This window comes from Gymnoscopelus braueri (assembly GCF_963280865.1).
Source record: "Gymnoscopelus braueri genome assembly, chromosome: 1".
In the NCBI taxonomy this organism is placed as follows: Eukaryota; Metazoa; Chordata; class Actinopteri; order Myctophiformes; family Myctophidae; genus Gymnoscopelus; species Gymnoscopelus braueri.
The window spans coordinates 60,037,233-60,058,470 of NC_137603.1; the positions used below are offsets into that span (position 1 = coordinate 60,037,233).

The 21,238-nt window shown below is 40.1% G+C and overlaps 1 protein-coding gene across 2 annotated transcripts in view; it reads left to right on the forward strand.

Annotated features, from left to right (window-relative positions):
* The window catches only part of LOC308091208 (disintegrin and metalloproteinase domain-containing protein 10-like), a 486,352-nt gene that overhangs the window by 3,868 nt on the left and 461,246 nt on the right, over positions 1 to 21,238 (forward strand). For both annotated transcript variants that reach the window (XR_013933681.1, XM_080436649.1), the window contains exon 2: positions 21,020 to 21,170. Coding sequence is in view for 1 of the 2 variants with exons in the window: in XM_080436649.1 (XP_080292775.1) it covers positions 21,020 to 21,170 (151 nt within the window). In the remaining variant the exon portion in view is untranslated. The remainder of the gene's footprint in view (positions 1 to 21,019; positions 21,171 to 21,238) is intronic.

The window sequence follows — 21,238 nt, forward strand, 5'->3', positions numbered from 1 at the left end:
TTACTTACTTACGAACAACGTTTATTTTCTGTGAAGCACAAAATGGAACAGGCCTTCCTGATTCACTTTGGTTCATTTCTTTTTGGCAGAGCTAGGAGGAGTTATATCCAATTCTTCCATTGTATATTGGTGTCAAATGCTTTCCAAATCATAAGATCTGACTTAATAACATACTGTAAGAGTCGGTTCTAAATCCACATCAATTGCTATAACCATTGAACATTGAACATAGGTAATTATTTAATTGCATTTTACAACCTGCATATAAAACATCTTATCTTAGAATGAGGAATGACGGAATTCCAGCATTGGCAAAACAAACCTTCTCCGCCCACGTCTCCAGTCTTTGGTAGACTGATTAATCACGTTACCCGTGTCTTCAACGGCCACTGCTATCCAGCCCCCAGCCTAACTACAACAGCACATAGAATCAATTGAATCAATCACATTGTTGTCTTGCTGTTAGCAGGGAGTTTAGTTTGGAGAATAATATTCTGTCAGGCCTGGGCACCTGCTGCTCTCACAGCTAACGATGCCAGTGTTATGCTGCGTCCGTGAACGGTGGTGGAAAAAGTACTAAAATGTTTTACTTAAGTAAAAGTATCAATACTGCAATGTAGAAGGACTCTGTTACAAGGAAAAGTACGGAATTCAAAATATACTTGAGTAAAAGTACAAAAGTATTGGTATCAAAATGTACTTAAAGTACCAAAAGTAAAAGTACTAAAATGTTTGAAAATAGCATATCTACAAGCTCACAAGAGCTTGTAGATCGTCTATTTTCAAATAGCCTAGGTACAAAATAGGGCTAAAGTGGTTAATGTATGTTTTATAATGTAGTAATGTATTTCTGCAAAGTAACTAGTAACTAAAAGTTTTCAAATAATTGTAGTGGAGTAAAAGTACACTATTTGCCTCTGAGATGTAGTGGAGTATAAGTAAAAGTACTGAAAACTGGAAATGCTCCAGTAAAGTAAAAGCACCTCAAAATTGTACTTAAGTACAGTACTTGAGTACATTTACTTAGTTACTTTATACACCACTGCTGTTAGCAGGGAGTTTAGTTTGGAGGATAATATTATGTCAGGCCCGGGCACCTGCTGCTCTCACAGCTAACGGTGCCAGTGTTATGCTGCGTCCGTGAATGATGCACAATATGGAGGAGTGGCATTTTTCTGTTCCTCCGCTGCTGTGTGACCTAACGTGTACAGTAAAGCTAGCCTGCCAACCCATTGCCATGCATTGCACACTGCATGTTAATGTGAGGTTGAGATGAGTCATGTCCTGTGGCACTCCCGTTTCCTCTGTTCTTGTCAATGATTCCTTCCATGTCAACCTTGCTGTTTTTTTGTTTTAATTTTTTTCTTCTCCTGACCTGAAATGAAAGCCCTACTTTCGCTGGGTAAGAGTGTCGCGCAAAAGGAGTGAAAATTGCAGATCTACAAGCTCACAACGCGTCGTCATCATCACGACGCGTTGCAAGGTTGTAGATCTGCAAACTCACTACTATATTATGTTTGACAGAACATGAGAAAGACCTCACTGAAAACATGTCAACACATACGCTGTAGAATGACCGACTTGTAGAAAGTATTTTGCTTATCACAGACGGCTCAAGAAATAAACATGATTAATTACTAGTACTCCAGTAAATTGAGTCCTTTACCACACAAAATGTGTTCATAGTGTGCCTTGTGCCGGTTTGTGCCAGTATGAAAATGAATTATCAGTGTAGACTGATAATTCACATAGACGCATAGAGCAAGGATGTACAAATGTCTATTTCGTGGAGTATGTACTATTTTATGAATACTATAAATAGTTACGTTTTTTAGATTACTGATTAAATGATTGCTTGTTCACGAATAGCCTAATTTTCTTTAGCATGTGAAACATGGGTCCATGCTTTGGGAGGTGGAAGGACCAATAGGAACAACATGTCAAATCAACTAATTTCAATAGGAAATTGTGCCTGCACTCAAAAGTGTCCTTTAACCACTTAAAGGGATAGTTCACCCAAACAATTACTTATTTTCTATCGATTAGTCACTTGAATTCATATTTTCTTTGTTTTTGTCGCATTCCTAAGCCAATAATTTGATGACCAGCGGACCCGGTAGGCAGCGGTTCCGGTAGGAGATACAAAGGAGTCTCTTTGTGTCTCCTACCGGAACCGCTGCCAGTCATCAAATTATTGGCTTAGGAATGTGCCAAAAACAAACAAATATCCATAAATTCAAGTCTCCATGGGGTGACTAATCCATAGGAAAAAAAGACATTTTGGGGGTGAACTATCCCAATATGGTTGAGCGGAGTCCCTCAGAGATACTAGTGTATTTTCTGTTTTGTTTTGTGAGCTTGTAGATCAGCTATTTTCAGCAAAAGATTTCTCCACAATACGGATGGGTTTAAGTGGTTAAAAAATGAAAGCCTCACCGGGACCAACACAAACAGACGCGCTTCATCTCCTCAGCCTTTATCAGAGTCAGCAAATCAACTAATTTGCCAGCCAGCCACCCTTGGTTACTTTGGACGCCTGTGTGTGTGAGCCTGTGATTTTACAGCATTCCAATTCAAGCAGACAGATTGAAATTCAACCACATGACTTGACTTAGTTGGTTATTATTTCAGGGGCGGATCTACGACGGGTAGGCCTGGATGGGCCCAGGCCCACCCATATTGATGGCTTTCCCCACTGTATACTGTATGAGATATTGAGATCTATGAAAACGTCCCCTGATGCCAGGATTCCGGCGGGGTGTGGCGTGGTAGCATCGTGTTCCGGCTGCGACGCGGCAGCCACTATAGACAATGCTTGTGGATCCACCAGACATGTTTAAAGATGCATCCCAGAAGTGGCGTGCAATCTGTACTCCACTAAAACTACTGGTCTATTTCTTTTTTCCACCTGGCGCTCGTAGAAATAAGCCAAATAGACCAGTGGTTCTCAAACGTTTTCGTGTCAAGGACCCCCAAATTGATATGCATTTGGCCGCGGACTCCCATCTGTAAATGTTTTGTGCCAGGGACCCCCAGAAAAGAAGATGTTTGTTAAAACATGCAAAATTATTAAATAAGCAATTTTTGTGATTTTTTTTTTTAAATCTTCAAAAAGAGCAGATGTACAAGCTTGTACATATGCTATTTTTTTTCTAACTAACTTAGGAAATATGGTGGCGAAATTATTTTTATGCTGTATTAATACATTTAGCTGGGAACCGGGGGACACCCCCCCCCCCCCCACTGAAATAGACAGCGAAAATATTTGTCATTTTGACATCATTCATCGGCCAAGCTTAAAATGTGGCCCATCCAGAATGTTTTGAGGCCCAGTCATTAATAAGACACATTCTGTATCCCACTATTGGGTTATTTAGTACTCAGACACTGTATGAATGTGCTATATCTGTGTGTGCATCCTAAAGTCATTGAATTCTAGCTAAGGGACTTTGTTTTATGTGGTTTCTAAATGTATAGCTTCTAACAACCTCCTAACTACTTAATGCTCTGCAATGATGCCAGGAAAGTGGCTGCCCTATTCCTGGGCACACAAACAGTCTCACTGGGGTCACAATCCTCAAATAACCCCTCTGTCTGTCTGTCCTTCCTTCCTTTCCTTCCTTCCTTCCCTCCTTCTTCCAGAGGATACTTGGCCAGATGCCATACAAGTACACACACTCTGTCTCAGAAGATAAGCTTTATTTGTACAAGAAGAGTCATTAAATGTCACATTTCTTTATGTGCTCCCCGATAATGACTGCAATCATTCACTGACCCGTGTTGGCAAGCTTCACTTTGTGTGCCATTAGACCCCCTTTCTAGGATCCAGTTTAGCCCATAAAGACCAGGAACGCATCTGTGTCATTTTTTTTTAGAAATCCTTGGCTATTCAAAAATAGCAGATCTACAAGCTCATAGCGCGGCACCGAGTGCCGCGCTATGAGCTTGTACATCTGCCATGTATTTTTTAAAGCGATTTTTTTTCCCAACTCAAATCTTTGCTTCTGGGGATTCTACAAATGTCTTCTATCCTTACAGTTTTTTTAAAAACATTATGTTGCTATAATATCAGTCAATATCATGTCATGGACCCCCAAAATGATATATATTTGGCTGCGGACCCCCATGTCAAAATATGTTGTTCCGGGGACCCCCCCCAGGAGCAAAGATTTGAGTTACAAATGTTCGCTTTAAAAATATATATATATTGCACAAATCTTCACGATAAAAAAAATAAATAGCAGATCTACAAGCTCATAGCACTCGGTGCCGCGCTATGAGCTTGTATATCTGCTATTTTTGAATAGCCAAAGAAATCTAAAATGACACGGATGTGTTCCCGGATTGAATGGGTTAGGCCAGTAAGGGTATAAGGTACACAAAGCAAAGAAACAGGAGACCTTTATTTTTAACAGAGCCAAGATACAGATGATACGATAGACAGTAGACTGGTGCTGCCCAGTACAAACACAGCCTTCACTGAGCAGGGGGGTGGTGGTATGGTGGGGCCGGGGAGGAGGGCGCCTTGCCTTGCTTGTGGCAACAATAGTCGTTCAGGAAAGAGGGTGACTGTCTAGTCATTTCCCTCAGCTCTGTTCCAGAGAGGTAGCACACCCATTGGGAGCAGCTTTCTGTGATGTAGGCCAGTGGTTTTCAATCTGTGGGTCAGGACCATAGACATATAAAGTTAGACGCCTCCTTCGGCTCTGAGGCGTGCGTATCTCGGCCGTGCTTCCACTTCCTTCCGCTTCAGCAGGGCAAGCTGGAAACTTCTGCGTGCGTCACAGAAGGGGGCGTTCGGTAGGCCAATCAGAGGCAGGTGGGGCGGGTCTTTTCTTAAGAGGCAGCCGCGCAGCAACTAGTCAGTTAGACGCGCTGTGATTGGCCAGTAGTCAGCGCGCTGTGATTGGCCAGTAGTCAAGTAGCCCTGCGGAAGAGCCTTGTATTGAGATACCGGTCGCTCCAATGAACTGCAGAGGCCAATGAGGTATCTAGGTTTCTATATCTATGGTCAGGACCCCCAGGGGGGGTCCCCAAATGCTTTTTTTGGGGGGTCCCCAGATGATTAGCTTAATGTGCAACATTGTTTTCTCATTCAACAGTAAACAAACCAACATACAGTGTAAGTTTATTACAGGGTATCTGCACATTTCTAAAGTGACAATTTAAGTGACAAATTGGCCAAATTGTCAAATATTATGTAAGAAAGAGGCAAACATTGTGAAAATAGCCGATCTAAAAGCTCACGAGGCGTTGTGAGCTTGTAGTTTGGCTATTTTCACAATATTTATTTGTGGAACCGAGTCAAACTCGGTTCTCCAAGCACTCCAAGTGTTTGTCGGGGTGGGGGGTCCCCAGTTGAAATATGATTATTTTTGGGGGTCGCGGGCCGCGGCCTGAAAAGTTTGGGAACCCTTGATATAGGCTAGCTGTCCTGAATAAGATGAGACACATGAAACTTAATGTGTATTATTACACAGTACATGGGCATAATACCAAATGGCTGTAAAGAGTGAAGCGAGGGGGCGGGCTAGCCGACACCAACTCCGGACTCCTGAATCGCTGCCCCCTCTACGCCCTCTTATCTAGCATCCAGGGTCTTGAGCTCTCTGCAGTGTTGTTAACTCCGCTGTCGGGCCGAAGTGTGTCCACTTAGGTGGTGGTGCGTCAGTTTCCCCCTCCTAGCTGTGAGCTGGAGTCGGCTCCCACAGTGTCAGCTTGCTCGCCATCAGTTCCAGGTGCCTGACACGGTGCCCTGTCCAGGCCAGCCTCATCCTTCTCCCTCTGACCTTGTCTGTGAGTGTGACCCATGGCAGGCCTCTGCTGTAGAGGTCTGCGTTTCCTGATGTGGTCCACTCTGACACCTAGTGCCATTCGTAGCATTCTTCCTGTGTAGACGCCATCCAGGGGCCTTTTCCTGCTGTGCTGTGAGCGTCCATGTCTCGGCCCCGCACAGCAGTACTGACTCCACTGTACACAGCTGCCTCTAGGCCTGTCACGATTATGACATTTTACATGACAATTATTTGTCTCACAAATAATTGCGAATAACAATTTAATTGTGCTTTTGTCATTGAACACTATATATGAATAAAAATGTCTGTTTGGCTTTAAAGGGTTAGTTCAGATTAGTATTTTCTGTAGGAAATACTTACCATTAATGTAGTGGTTGCAAAGGTATTAATTGATTGCCCGAGTCCCATGGTCAGAGTTCTGGTCCGGTTCTGATGAATATGAAGTAGTTCCGGTAGATTTGGTGGGGGCCGCTCATTAAAAAAAAAAACTAGCGTCATTTGTATTGTTGACCTTCTTCTACCATATAGTGCAGGTTTCGTTCAATATCGACCCCTCTGTCACATGGTACTATATTTTGTGTCATATATATTGTGCGTGAGCAGGCTGCCGCGGCGCAGTGATTCTGGACCCTAACCCGTGGAAGTTTTTTTTCCGGTGGGTTTGTTGATTTTTGGGGGGGATAATTCGGTTATTTCGGTTAATTCGGTTTGGCTGGACTGAATAGTGGGGGGGACACAGTGTCCTTTAATTAAACAGGCGCCGGCGCCACTGATTCATGGCCAATGAAGTCAGTGTCTCTCCTCCTTGTCACCCTTTGCGATAGATGCCATTTACATTCTGCAAATCTGTCGGGTTAATTGTTCACATGTTTTTGTTATTCAGGTTTGATTTGCAGGTTTGATTTGCTTGACCACAAATGTTAATGTCATTAAGCATGTTGTCTACTCTAGACAGATGCTAGGTTTGCTTGTTTACCTCATAGCATTAGTTAGTTTGAAGCACTACTGTTCTCTTTTCAATGTGTTACCCCGTCGTTTGTAGACGAGGGTTCATGCCGTGACGTTGCACTTCACTCGGGATAAGTGCATCTGCTAAACGCCTAAATTGTAGTGTATTCTTTGCCACTTTCTGTTAGTGCCAGTGTGCTGTCAGTGATGCACACACACACACACACACCACCAACCCAACCTCCCCTGCCGTGAGAAAAAACATTGCATTGCGAAAAGAAAAGTGACTTATGTTTCAATTGTTTGCAAAAAGGTGAGAAAAAAATGTTTGAGGCTTCTAACTGTTAAGTTTCCTTCCTCACACACAGTCAGAAGTTCTGACTGTGTGTGAGGAAGGAAACTTAACAGTTCATTAATGCACTTGAAACCAACCATCTGTTAGTAGCCTGCCACGCTGAAAACAACAGAGATTTCACACTGTCCTGAAGATCTAATTATGTGTACGGCTGTTACAAAGATATATCAAATGGGAAGATAAGACAAAAAAATCCATAACAGTAAAAGCGAGCAGACCAGAACAGAAGTTAGGCTATTATTACGGCATTATCATTTTTGTTTTATTCATTTGTAGTAGTTGCTTGTGTGTGCATGTGTGTGCTGTTTTTCTGTGACACCAGACCCTGTTACTTATTATACAACTAGCCTGTGTGTAAACGGGAAGTGCCTCAACTAGGCTGTACACATTGCCGTGTCATTGCATGTAAATGAAGTTGTCACCCAAGTGTTGATTTGGCGATCAGCGTTGCCATGTCTGCTTATTATAAGCGTCTTTGGGCTTGTTTTTCTATAAAGTTGCTTGTAAAAGTTGCTGGTGGTTGTGTTTTTTTTTTTGGCTTGTTTGTAAAATGGGCTTATTTGGGCTTGTTTCCTAATGTTGTTTAAACCAGTGGTTCTCAAACATTTTCTTGTCAAGTACCCCCCAAATTAATACCTCCATCTCCATGTATCAACGTTGTGTTTTTTTGTAAATTAATGCCCTACTTCATTCTGCAAAAATAGCAGACCTACAAACTCGAGCTTGTAGATATGCAATTTTTATATTTGTAAAAAGAATTGTCCTTGAAAAGTGGTTAAGTCTGTCTGTGGGTTTTATGAATATTTAGCCAATGAAAAAGTATTAAAGGGATATTTCACTTTCAAACATGGCTGGGGTCATTTTAAGGTCTACTCAGGCTTTTGTGAACACCCCAGACAGTTTTTAAGTTTCTTGATTCAGTATTTAGATATTTGATATTCATTTTATCAGACATGTTAGATTCATTGAAAACACCCGTCCTTGGTTCTGGTGACTGATATTGTCCTTCTAATGCATGAGGGGGCCGTGTTTTTTCAATTACTTTATCTTTTTTTTTTTTTATATGTTTTTGTGGAAAATGGAAAATAAATAAATGAAAAGGTAATTGAAAACACACGGCCCCTCACGTATAAGGAGGGCAGTATGAGTCACCAGAACCAAGGACGGGTGTTTTCAATGAGTTTGAAGTTACAATGGGTTTGTATAAGAAGGGGGCGTGTCTGATAAAATGAATATCAAATATCTAAATACTGAATCAAACCACTTAAAAACTGTCTGGGGTGTTCACAAAAGCCAGAGTAGATGTTAAAATGACCCAAACAAGTTTGAAAGTGAAATATCCCTTTTAACAAGAGCGTGGGACAAAATAATAACTACACTGACTGGATCCACACAGGCTCTCTTTTCCTGTTTCATGAAAAGTAACGGTTTTGGACATGCACGATCTTGCTGGCTCTCTGCCCGACAGCGAGGATATTTAGTGGTGATATTCAGATGGCAGCCTGGACTCTGTCTAGTGTCTAGACTGCTGCTGTGACTGTGGTAGGAGGAGAATTAACAGGCTGATAGAGCTGGAATATTTTCTCCTGCGACTCATGCTGGGGCATGTTGTGTGAATGGCCTGTTTGGAAGAGGTGTGACCACTGCAAAACAATACAGCTCCAAATGCAGCCGTGTGCTCTGCCTTCAGGGGGGTGTGTGTGTGTGTGTGTGTGTGTGTGTTAGGGGTTTCACAAATAATCGAATATTGGACTATTCGAATATCAAAACCACTATTAGACACTGTACATCAAAGTCGAATATTTGCTGATATTTAATGTATTTTTTTCCCATTTTTTTTTTCTTCATAAAGCAGTGGCAATATATCAACAGATATGCAGCTGTGTGTTATTGGGTAGTTCTTGATTGTTGTCAAATCAGATCCCACCTGCATTAGTTAACCCTTTACTCGCTGGTTGTTTTCAAGGCTTGCAGCACGGCAATTTAATGAGAAATACAGAGAATTACCCATTTTTATTGGATGAAAAAATATGATCTATCACCCGTGAATATTTGGCTATTCGAATACTTTTTGGTATTCTAAGTCGAATACAAAAAATCTGTATTTGTGAATACCTAAAGCTCTTCTCGGATAAAAAAAAAAAGTATATTTGGCTGCTTATTTGTTAGAAATTTTGAGAACAGCTGAACATGTCTTCGATGAGCTCAGCTGACTTAGAAAATGTGGAAGTAAAGTGAAAGCACCTGTTGATAAATTAGCGTTGACCACTGCCAGAAGCAGCCCCTTCCTCTTTGTCAGTCTCTAAAGTCAAAGCTCTTGTTCTCTCTTAATTGTTAAACAAGACTGACGTAAGTAAATTAACCAGGATTACGTAATGCATGAATCCATTTGTCAGCTCACATTTTATTAACAAAATATACAGTAAATAAGCAGAATAAAGTCAATGCATTGGAAAGAGTACAGGAATGCATGAAGTACTACACAGTATGAAAAGAAGCTGGATGAAGTCCTCTTGCTGGTGAATACAGTCGTTGACTGACAGCACGGCTCGCCTTAGAATGGATATCCCTCCTGTTCAGCGAACACATGGAATCAAACATGAGTCAGAGAGGCAATGGCTCCCAAACATTAGCTGCGACTACAGATTGTATTCTCGCCTAAACGAAACGTACATTCCGTGCCACAACAAGCAGTACAATCCTGACATTTCATAACTTACCGGCTTAGGGTTACTCCTGGAGGTTGTCTGTGACGACCACGGTCAGCTGTGGCTGTTTTTTTGTTGTTTGTTTTTGTTGTTTTTAAAAATGTTCTTGTCTTTTTCTTTTTCCATATTGGCACAGAATGCACTCCAGGCAGCACTTTTTTCACACTGAAAATGCTACATGTCAACACAGCCTAAGAGGGCTTTTGTAAAAACAAAAAACAAAGAAACAGCTGTGTGCCTTTTGGGGGGCTGGTAAGCTTTAAAACATAATAATAACAATATGAAAAACAATGTCATGAAAAGATGGCTGCCTTAATTCTGTAATCGGGGTCCAGCCATAATGTTTGCCCGACGACGCAAGCTAGTAAAAGGGACAGCAGCTTGGCCAGTCTCTCTTTTTTTAAACCCAAGTGGCTTTCTTTCGATCTTTTGGGGATCATTTCCAGAATGTTAATTAACCCATTAAAACCAGGAAAGCATCTGTGCGATTTCAGATTTTAGCTATATACATATAGCAACATACGTTTTTCAAAAAACTCTTAAGGCGGTTACACACAGGCGAATATGCGAATATACGCAAAATTCGGACTCGTTCCGAATAATTAAAAGACGCTTTTTCGCTTCGCTTTTTCGCGGCATGTACGCTTACATTGACTTTATAAGGTTTTAAAAAAAAACGTATTATTCGCATGAAAAAATCGCCCCGGTGTGTAAGGACCTTTAGAATTTAGAACAGTGGTTCTCAAAAATAGCAGATACACAAGCTCACAGTGCGTCACAATCTGCAATTTCTGAACATTTTTGAAAAAATCTTGAAAGCGTTTGAAAAGTCTTGAATAATTTAGATTTGTTTTTACACAAATCTTCTCTTCTGGGAGTACCTGGCATAAAACATTTGTGGGGGGGGGGGGGTCCACAGCCCAAATACATGTCATTTTGGCGGCCCTTGGCACGAAAATGTTTGAAAACTACTGATTTTAGAAGGCATTTGTAGAATCCGCCTCAGGTCTTAATGGGTTAAAAAATACTTAAACCGCTGCCAAACGATGGCTAGCTCTGTTAGTTGTAGTGACACTGCACACAGTCTGGAGGTGGTTGCTGAGGGGAGGATGAGGAGGAAGCTGGATGCTACCCTGTTCAACCCCTCTTATCTCCTCTTACGATGTGCTAGTGGGGACAAGGAGCACATTCAGCCACACACATCATCGTAACCTGGCACACCACAATGTGACTTGGACAGTCCTTTGTGCCAACAGCCATCAGGCTCCACACACAACCAAGTCTGAATAGCAAAAATAAAATGACACAGATGCTTTCCCGGTTTTAATGGGTTAAAGGGATAGTTCACTTAAAAAATAACTTTTTTTCTATCGATTAGTCACCCCATGGAGACTTGAATTCATGGATATTGTTTTGTTTTTGTTGCATTCCTAAGCCAATAATATGATGACCAGCTGGCAGCGGTTCCGGTAGGAGACACAAAGGAGACTCTTTGTGTCTCCTGCCGGAACCGCTGCCGGTCATCAACTTATTGGTATAGGAATGTGACAAAAACAAACAAATATCCATGAATTCAAGTCTCCATGGGGTGACTAATCGATAGAAAAAAATAATTTTGTGGGTGAACTACCCCTTTAAGAAAAAACGATACAAAACCATAAAAGATAAGTGCTAGATTAAAAGATATAAAAGGTTACGCATGGGTTGGGGAGACTTAACTTAACTTAACTAGACCTCAGCTTGGAGGTGGGTTTTGACTTGAGTGAGGTTTTGAAGGAGGGGAGGGAGGGGGCATTTTTGAGATGGTTGGGGAGTGCTTTCCAGAGAAAGGGGGCAGCAACAGAGAAAGCCCTCCAGGTACTGTACTTGTCCTGGGGGACCTCCAAAGAGGTTGGCTTCACTGGACCGGAGGGAACGGGAGGGGTGTTGGAGAAGATCAGAGAGATAGGGGGAGCCAGATTATTGAGTGCCTTGTAGGTGGTAAACAGGATTTTGTAGTGGATTGAACTGGATTCTTTGTCTGACAGGGAGCCAGTGCAGGTCGTGGAAACACTTTCAAGATTTTTGAATAGCCAATACATAAATGGATAAAGTGGTTAAAATGATTGTGATGCTATTATAGCCTGTGACCAGACGAATCTGCCATCTGCCAAAAAAATATATATATATACAAAAAATATATTCCATCATATTCAAGGGCTTTTGGAGAGAAATGAGACAGACTCCATAGAGCACTGCAGAGGGGAGGTGTGTGTGTGTCTGTGTCCAGCTGATGCTCGTTGATGCTCGTTAATGTTATATACATCAAGGCCATTATGTTTCTGCCCTCATTTTCGGTTTCGGAAGAGAATGTTCCTTTTGATCCTAAAAAGACGCAGCTTATCAATTAATCGATTGATAAGGTTATCAACTATGAATCAATTAATGAACCGATAATTTGCATCCAGATGCTATATTATCTACATTTGCTGGGGACCCCCCTCATGGACCCCTGGGGGCCCCCGGACCACACATTGGAAACCAATGCACTACCGAACCATAACGGATGCCTGTTAAGGATAACTGGATCACTTCTATTCACTTTGATTCATTGTTGATATGACTATTCTCCATACAGTCACTGTTGATCGACTGTACTGCGTATTATCCAGATAGTCCACTGATGATGGCTGGCTGTCACTGTACATGCAGTTATAGCAGTCTCATATTCACTGTTGATAGTGGCCGACTGGCCGTAGGCTACACAGTATTCATATATTCATTGGCAATAGGGTATCTTATCTTATCCCAGGCCAGCAGCTAGTCATTTGCATTGTATACCTGAAATGCATGCTGTTGGCGAGAACAATATTAAAAGGATGCGTGCCAGTGTTTTATACCAAACTTGTTATTTACTTGGGGAAAAATATATACATATATATATGATCCTTCTGTACCAGGAATGTTTTGTTGGATTGTAGACGGAACAGTTTTTTTAGTCTACCAACAATACTTCCTGACTTGCATTGCTGGTGCTAGAATTCTTTGACTCCAGAGGTTGTTGTGCTCCGTAGTATTGCTGTGACATTGTCTTGGCCAGTGGTTCTCAAACTTTTTCGTGTCAAGGACCCCCCACAATGATAGTCAGGGGATATTAAAACAACCTTGGAATAAATTCCTTACCAAAAAAAATCTTCACCAATGTGTTTGTTAAGGTGTCTAGTAACACATCTCACAAAGACTGAAATGCAGTTTCCCTAGGAGAATTTGTGACAGCTCCTGAAAGTTGGGGTACCCACCATAACCTTATGCGGGGGAAAAAACAAATTAATTTTAATTCTGTTTTAAGTAGCATGTGAGGGGTCAAACTAGGGTGTTTTTATGATTCTGAATCCATTGCAAGCATTTGTTTTGCACCAAAACCACTCCTTGGGCTAAAAACGGCCATAGCCATCCTTTTCCAGGTATACTTTTTGTGTAAGAAGCCCATTGAGATTGGGCCGTTTTTAGCCCAAGGAGTGGTTTTGGTGCAAAACAAATGCTTGCAATGGATTCAGAATAATAAAAATACCCTAGTTTGCCCCCTCACATGCTACTTAAAACAGAATTAAATTTAGATTTTTCCCCCCGAATTTATTCCAAGATTGGACATTTTTCTGCTAATAACCCCTGACTATGATATGTATTTGGCTGCGGACCCCCATCTGAAAAAATATTTTGTTCCGGCGACCTCCAGAAGCAAAGACTTGAGTTAAAAATGTTGGCTTTGAAAAAATATACATGCTAAGATTTGCACAAATTTTGACACTAAATAAAAAATAGCAGATTTACAAGCTCATGCCGTGCTATGAGCTTGTATATATGCTATTTTTGAATAGCCAAAGTATAGAATATGGTTTAAAGGGTAAGACCACTTTGGTAGAGGTTTGGGTTGTGTAGTTACCTTGCCATGATGTAACCCCAAAGGTGGGCAAGAAATCAAAAATAATTGCTCCATTGATTAGAAATTGATAATTCAAAAAAGGCTCCTCATTGACTTACATTGTACGGTAAATCAGCTCTCAAAGTCACTCTTTTAGCACATAAATGAAACCAAACATAGCTGATTCAGACAATATAGACCATCACCAAACCCAGTACTGTTTGTTTTTTTAATAAAAATGTCAACTTCCTGTTGATTTTACTATTTGAAGATCTGGATCCGGATCCGCGGATCCAGTCCAGGTTTTCTACTTATTAAAAATGGCAAAATCAACAGGAAGTTGACATTTTTATTTAAAAAAAAACAGTACTGGGTTTGGTGATGTTCTATATTGTCTGAATCAACTTTGTTTGCGTTCGTTTATGTGCTAAAAGAGTGACTTTGAGAGCTGTTTTACCGTACAATGTAAGTCAATGAGGAGCACATTTAGAATTATCAATTTCTAATCAATGGAGCAATTATTTTTAATTTCTTGTCCACCTTTGGAGTTACATCATGGCAAGGTAAATACACAACCCAAACCTCTACCAAAGTGGTCTTGCCCTTTAAGTGGTTAAAATTATTGTGACGCTATATTAACTAATTTAGCTGGGGTACCCCCCCAAGGACCCCTGGGGGTCCCCGGACCCCACTTTGAGAACCACTGGTCTTGACAACACCACCCCATAATATGAATATATCCCATATCCTTTGCATAGTGACATACATTTGAAAATTGAAATGTAGTTATTTTAAATACATTGAAATTAATCACCATCATTTCATCAGTTGTAAGCCTTTATGTAACAACTAAGGCTGTAAGAATTAGCATGTTAACGCCCATATTTAATGTGAAATGTTTAAAAATAAATGATGCAATGGATTCTGTGAATTGCGTCAATGTGGGTTTTATTTTGACACGAACGGCCAAAAGTGTTACTTGTGTTTTCATTTTGACACCACACACACACACACACACACACACACACACACACACACACACACACACACACACACACACACACACACACACACACACACAGTGCTGCTCTCAGCTTGTGAACAGTTTTTTTTTTTGGACAAAATTGACAAAATATGACACAGCGTTCTGGATAAAAGTCAATTAATATTATGTTTCCACACCTACGGCGATTTGGCTTGCCTTTTGTTCAATTTGGCCAGAAAACAGCATGAGCGCTGTTTGGAAATACGTCACCCTGTGAAGCAAATTAACAAGCATAACAGTCAGCCCATATGCAACAATACAGAGCACTGCCAACCAAGGCTGCTATTTGCTGCACTACTTTGCAATACCGGCACTTAGGCCTGTCACTATTATTACATAATCGCCTAATCGCAATTATTTGAGATAATTACAATTATTTTGCATAATCTTCATAATCCTTTCCATGTTGAAAAATGTTTTCGATTTTCAATGCCTTTCCCAAAATAGCGGAAATAGAAGATCTACAAGCTCTGATGCACTTTTGCCGTTTCCATCACCTGCTTTAAAAGCTTTAATAGCTTTATTCCATCTAAGGAAAGTTTCTCACATTCTTACCAAAGTGACAAATATATTACTTCTGATTAACAGCATGCAGTTAGTAACTGTATCTGTAAAATACACAAAGTAACACCATCAGTAATGAGCAAAATACTCAACCGTATACACCCTCAACAATGCTTGCATTATGGGATAGTTCATGGGATAAGGGGTAGACATTCTTACCATGTCAGATAATAAATGTCCTCACTGTGATGAGCTGTTGTTACTTCATGTTTTCCGCGCAACACCACGAGGCAAAGTATAAATAAAATAGGGCTTAAGTGGTTAAAATAACCTTTGAAGGCAGCCTAGTTTCCAAACAGACTGTTAGCCCAGTATGGTGTACTACTGAAGTAAGTGGTTTGTTTCACGCTGATGTGATTTGGATACTAACCCATTAAGACTTGAGGCCGATAAAAAGGTCTTCTAAAATCCTAAATCTAAAATCTGAAAAACGTATGTTGCTATATCGGTGCTTCCCAAACCTTTTCATGTCAAGGACCCCCCCCACCCCCCCCAAAAAAACTTCTCAAAATATTTTGTTCCAGGGACCCCCAGAAGCAAAGATTGTAGTTAAAAATGTTCGCTTTAAAAGAATATATATATTCAAAGATTTCCACACATTTTCAAAACATTTCTAAAATAGCAGATCTGCAAGCTCGTAGCTACGAGCTTGTAGATCTGCTATTTTTTGAATAGCCAAAGTGTAAAATAATGCTTTTTAGCTAAAATAAAAAATAAAGTTAATGTTCACTTTAAAAATATGTATATTCAAAGATTTGCACACGATTTTTCAAAAAATTGCAGATCTACAAGCTCATAAAATCTAAAAATGACACAGATGCTTTCCCGGTTGTAATGGGCTAAGCTAGCATGATGACAGCCCAATCAAACGGAAGCTCAAACGTCTGTTATGGCTCTTCATCTCCTCCTCAGGTGTGCCGTATATTATCCGACAACTCTCTTACGTCTTGGTTTAAACGGAGCAGACCAGTGACTGCATGCTGGATTAAACTCTGTGTTGTGTTAACACACGTGTGTGTGTGTGTGTGTGTGTGTGTGTGTGTGTGTGTGTGTGTGTGTGTGTGTGTGTGTGTAAGCCTGTTAAGCATGGCTGTCACGATCATGAGACATTTTAGTTCACCATTAATTGTCTTGCAATTAATGATTTTAATTGTGTTTTTGGCATTGAAGATTGGAACATATCAATATACAATTTCTGGGTTTGTAAAGAAGAAAAAATGCACGGGGGCAGATATGATAAATGACTTACAAAGCCTAGTATTGAGAAATACGTTACAGCAGAATAAATATTTCCAGGGGGTCCCACTCCCCAGCTAAAGTAGTTAATATAGCGTCACACTCCTTTTAACCACTTTAACCATTATATACAAGCTCACAGCTTGTCACTTCGTGCCGCGCTATGAGCTTGTAGATCTGCTTTTTTTTTTGTGACAATTCGTGAAAATCTTTGAATATATTTTTCTGTAAATTTTTAACTCAAATCTTTGCTTTCGGAGGTCCCTGGCACAAAATGTTTCTGAGATGGGGGTCCGCGGCCAAATACATATTGAAATGAAAAAGTTTTAGCACCACTGATATAGAAACTTTTTTTTTTCCAGAAAACTGTTAGGATTTAGAAGATTCTTTCAGGCCTGAAAAAAAATTCAAAGACCTGAAAAAAAAGATCAGGTATTTTAATGGGTTAATTTCAAATTAAGCTGTTTTCATACAGATGATGAATGGAAACGATTCTAACCATTTCATGCAACATAATTGTGATTCGCTCAAATGAACCGCAATCAGGTGATTATGTAATAATTGTGACAGGCCTATTTCTAAGTGGCAGATCGTCAGATTTCAATCTGGCTGTTGTCCTGTGTTGTCATCCCTGTCTCCTGTTAGTCAGAGATACACACACACATATATATATATATATATATATATATATATATATATATATATATATATATATATATATATATATATATATATATACATATATACATATACATACATACATACATACACACACACACACACACACACACACACACACACACACACACACACACACACACACACACACACACACACACATACACACACACTGTATGTACCGCCAGAAAGACCGAACAGCTGGCTAGGGAGTATAGGGTGCTTGGAACTATCCACATCAAGTGTGTCAGCAGTGCCTTACATAAATTGATGGTTCACGTCCAAACTTCCTCTCCTCTCTTGAAGTCGAGGTCCCACCCACGCTCTCACCATCAAAGCTGACAGGCTTTGGTTTGGTTCACTCACTCCGGCTCGTGTCTCATGCATGTTGGTGGAGAACTCTACACAGATATACCAGGGAGACTGGCTTCATCATTTACTACTTACTTAGAAGCACTTCTTGAGGAAAATAACTGTGTGATGTAACTGTATATCGTCTCTGTCGGGTGGAAACTGTCCAAAACTGTTACTTTTCAGGATTCAAAATAAAAGAATAGCAAACGTAGCAGATCTACAAGCTCGAAACGCGCCGCATTGCGCATTTCGCGCCGCATTTCGCGCCGCGTTTCGAGCTTGCAGATCTGCTGCTTTTGATGCTTTTGTGTGACGCTGTAGTATGATCAAGTAGGGCGTTCATTTACGGGGGAAAAAACACAAAAAGTAAAAATATGGAGATAAGAGGTTTCTGCCCGACAGCAACGATTTTAAAACCTGTATAGAGGCTGCAACTATTGATTGTCGTCTTAGCGATTATTCTAAGGATTACGTTTTTGATTAATCGAATAATCAAGTGTGTTTTTTGGCTCTTTTAAAAATGTGTAATCAACAAATAACTTTTTTTTTTACTAACTAAATCAATTTGTCTGATTACCCACAGGCCACTTTAAGCTCTATTTTATATTTAGCCGTACAATGTTGTCGAGCGAAAATTGCCAATCTGCAGCAGTGTGATCTCCTGTTTAGCCAAAGCATTGCCTGAGGGGTGTCTCTGTATTAACCCATTTAAACCGGGAATTCATCTGTGTAACCACTTAAACCATTATTTTACACTTTGGGCTATTCAAAAATAGCAGATATACAAGCTCACAGAGTGCCACGCTATGAGCTTGTAGATCTGCTGTTTTTGAAAAATCGTGAACATTTGAGCAAGTCGTTAGATTTGGCCGCGGACCCCCATCTGCAAATATTTTCAGATGGGGGTCCGCGGCCAACTACATATAATCCTTGACAAGTTTTTTCAGAAAACTGTTAGGATTTAGAAGACATTTGTAAAATCCTCCAGAAGCAAAGATATGAGTTACAAATGTTCACTTTAAAAAATCTATATATATTCAAAGATTTGCACTAATTTTCACGATAAAAAAAAAATAGCAGATCTACAAGCTCATAGCACAATAGCCAAAGAAATCTAAAAATGACACGGATGCGTTCCCGGTCTTAAAGGGTTAAGACAGCTCATCTGGGCATCAAAGAGTTTCATAATGAACCCATCACCACAGTCCTCCAGTGAAGGCAGCCATGGCCTTTACTAGACAGTTTTCTGTCAGTCATTGAATAAGTCATTTCTTGCTCTCATGTTGAATTGCTGTATACAGGGGAATTATTACATCTAAAAAAACGTTGTTTTAAATCCCTGTTGCTGTTGAGGCATGGGTTGCTTTATCTTACCCCTAGCTATGTGCTGTGCTCTATAGCAGTAGTTCCCAAAACTGGGGGTCGAGAACTCCTCAGGGGGGTCCCCAAATTATTTTGGGGGGGTCCCCTAGATGATCAGCTTAATGTGCAACATTGTTTTCTCACTCAACAGTCAACAAACCAACATACAGTATAAGTGTATACAGGGTGTCTGCACATTTCTAAAGTTGCAATTTACTGACTTTTAATACCAAATTGGCTGAATTGTCAATATTACATAAGAAAGAGGCAAACATTGTGAAAATAGCAGATCTTGTTTATCTGTAGAACCGAGTCAAACTAAATGTAATGCCTACAATTCCAGATGCTTGTCAGGGTGTGGGGGGGGGTCCCCAGTTCAAATATGATTCTTTTTGGGGGGTCACGGCCTGGAAGGTTTGGGAACCCTTGCTCTACAGACTGCCAAGACCCTGGCACGAGGCGTGGTCCATCTGCCTTCTCTGTTGACTTGATAGTTCAGAGTTGAGTTATTTTGCTCCATCACTATTGATTCGTTTGTACAGTGAGTGAAGAGTTATAGCACACAGTCACCTTGATGGAAATTAGCAACATATCTCTCTCCAGGGATCCCACGGTCATGAAATTCCTGGAAATATTTTTATATTAGTAAAAAACCTTTTTTTTTTTGGAAAAGGTTTGGAATTAATCAAAATGTTTTGGAAAATACATTGTTTTTGTGTATTACATGAAATATTTAACCCATTCAAACCGGGAACGCATCCGTGTAACCACTTTAACCATTATTTGATACTTTGGCTATTTAAAAATAGCAGATCTAAGAGCTCATAGCACGGCACAGTGATTTATTTTATTTTACTCAAATCTTTGCTTCTGGGGGGTTCCTGGAACAACATATTTTGTGATGGGGGTCCGTGGCCAAATACATATAATTTTGGGGGTCCTTGACATGAAACAGCTTGAAAACCACTGATATTATAGCAACATAAGTTTAAAGAAAAAAACTGTTAGGATTTAGAAGACATTTGTAGAATCCCCCCATTTTTATGCCAATACTTTTGTACTTTCACTCAAGTACATTTTGAGTTCCGGACTTTTGCTTGTAACCGAGTATTTCTATATTGCAGTATTGATACTTTTACTTAAGTAAAAACATTTAGTACTTTTTCCACCACAGATAATATGTAGCGAATATGATCAATATGACATCAGAGGAGGATGCCTCTCTTTAAGTTTCACCTGAGGGATTGTGACTTTGTTATTTCTGAGAAACACGCACTTATGAAGCAACCAGTTTCTCTTCTCTTTGATTTCTGTTGTTAAAGCCTGAGGGATTAAAGTAACTCTTTTTATTGAGGCATCCCAACAAAGTGACATTTGGAAGCCAAAGCTCTTCTTCAGACATGTCTGAAGAAGAGCTTAACTACTGAAGGGTTTAAAGGTTTTTAAGGGTTCCTTAGTTGGCTTTCATTTTCCCAGCGCTGCTGTTCACTCTGTATCTGTTGTTGTGTATGTGTGTTGTGTACAATTTAATTGCTTTTCTGTCATTGAACATTGGGATAAAAACGACATTTCTGCTTGGCTTTTAGGCTTGGTAAACAAAAGGCGCATAGGGCATATATGACAAATAAGTTACATCATTTAATAACTTTATACTTAACCCATTAAAACAGGGAAAGCATCTGTGTGATTTTAGATTTGAGCTATTTATAGCACTCTGGTCGGCTATTCAAAAATAGCAGATATACAAGCTCATAGCGAGTCACTTCGTGCCGCTCTATGAGCTTTTAGATTTTTGAAAAATCTTTGAATATTTATGTATTTTTTTAAGCGAACATTTTAAACTCAACTCTTTGCCACATTTTGAGCTTTTAGATCTGCTATTTCCACTTTTTTTTTGAAACGTTTGAAAATATCTGAACACTTTTCATGGAAATGATTATGACGATTATGCAACAAAAAAAAAACGACTATCTCAAATCATTGCGATTAGGCGACGTCGATTATGTAATAATTGCAACTGGCTTATAAAATGTGTTGGAGTTCATGAAAAACATTTGCACTGTGTTGTTTCAGGTCAGTTCGGGAGAGCCCTCAACAAATACATCCGTCACCACGAGGGCCTGTCCTACGACACAGCAGCCCTGCACAGCAGTCACCAGAGAGCCAAGAGAGCCGTGTCCCACGAAGACAAGGTGCTACAGCTGGACTTCCACTCTCATGGGAGGTTAGATACCGTCCATATTTATTTACACTTAACAACACTGCTGTTATACCTTTACTAGCACTCTCATT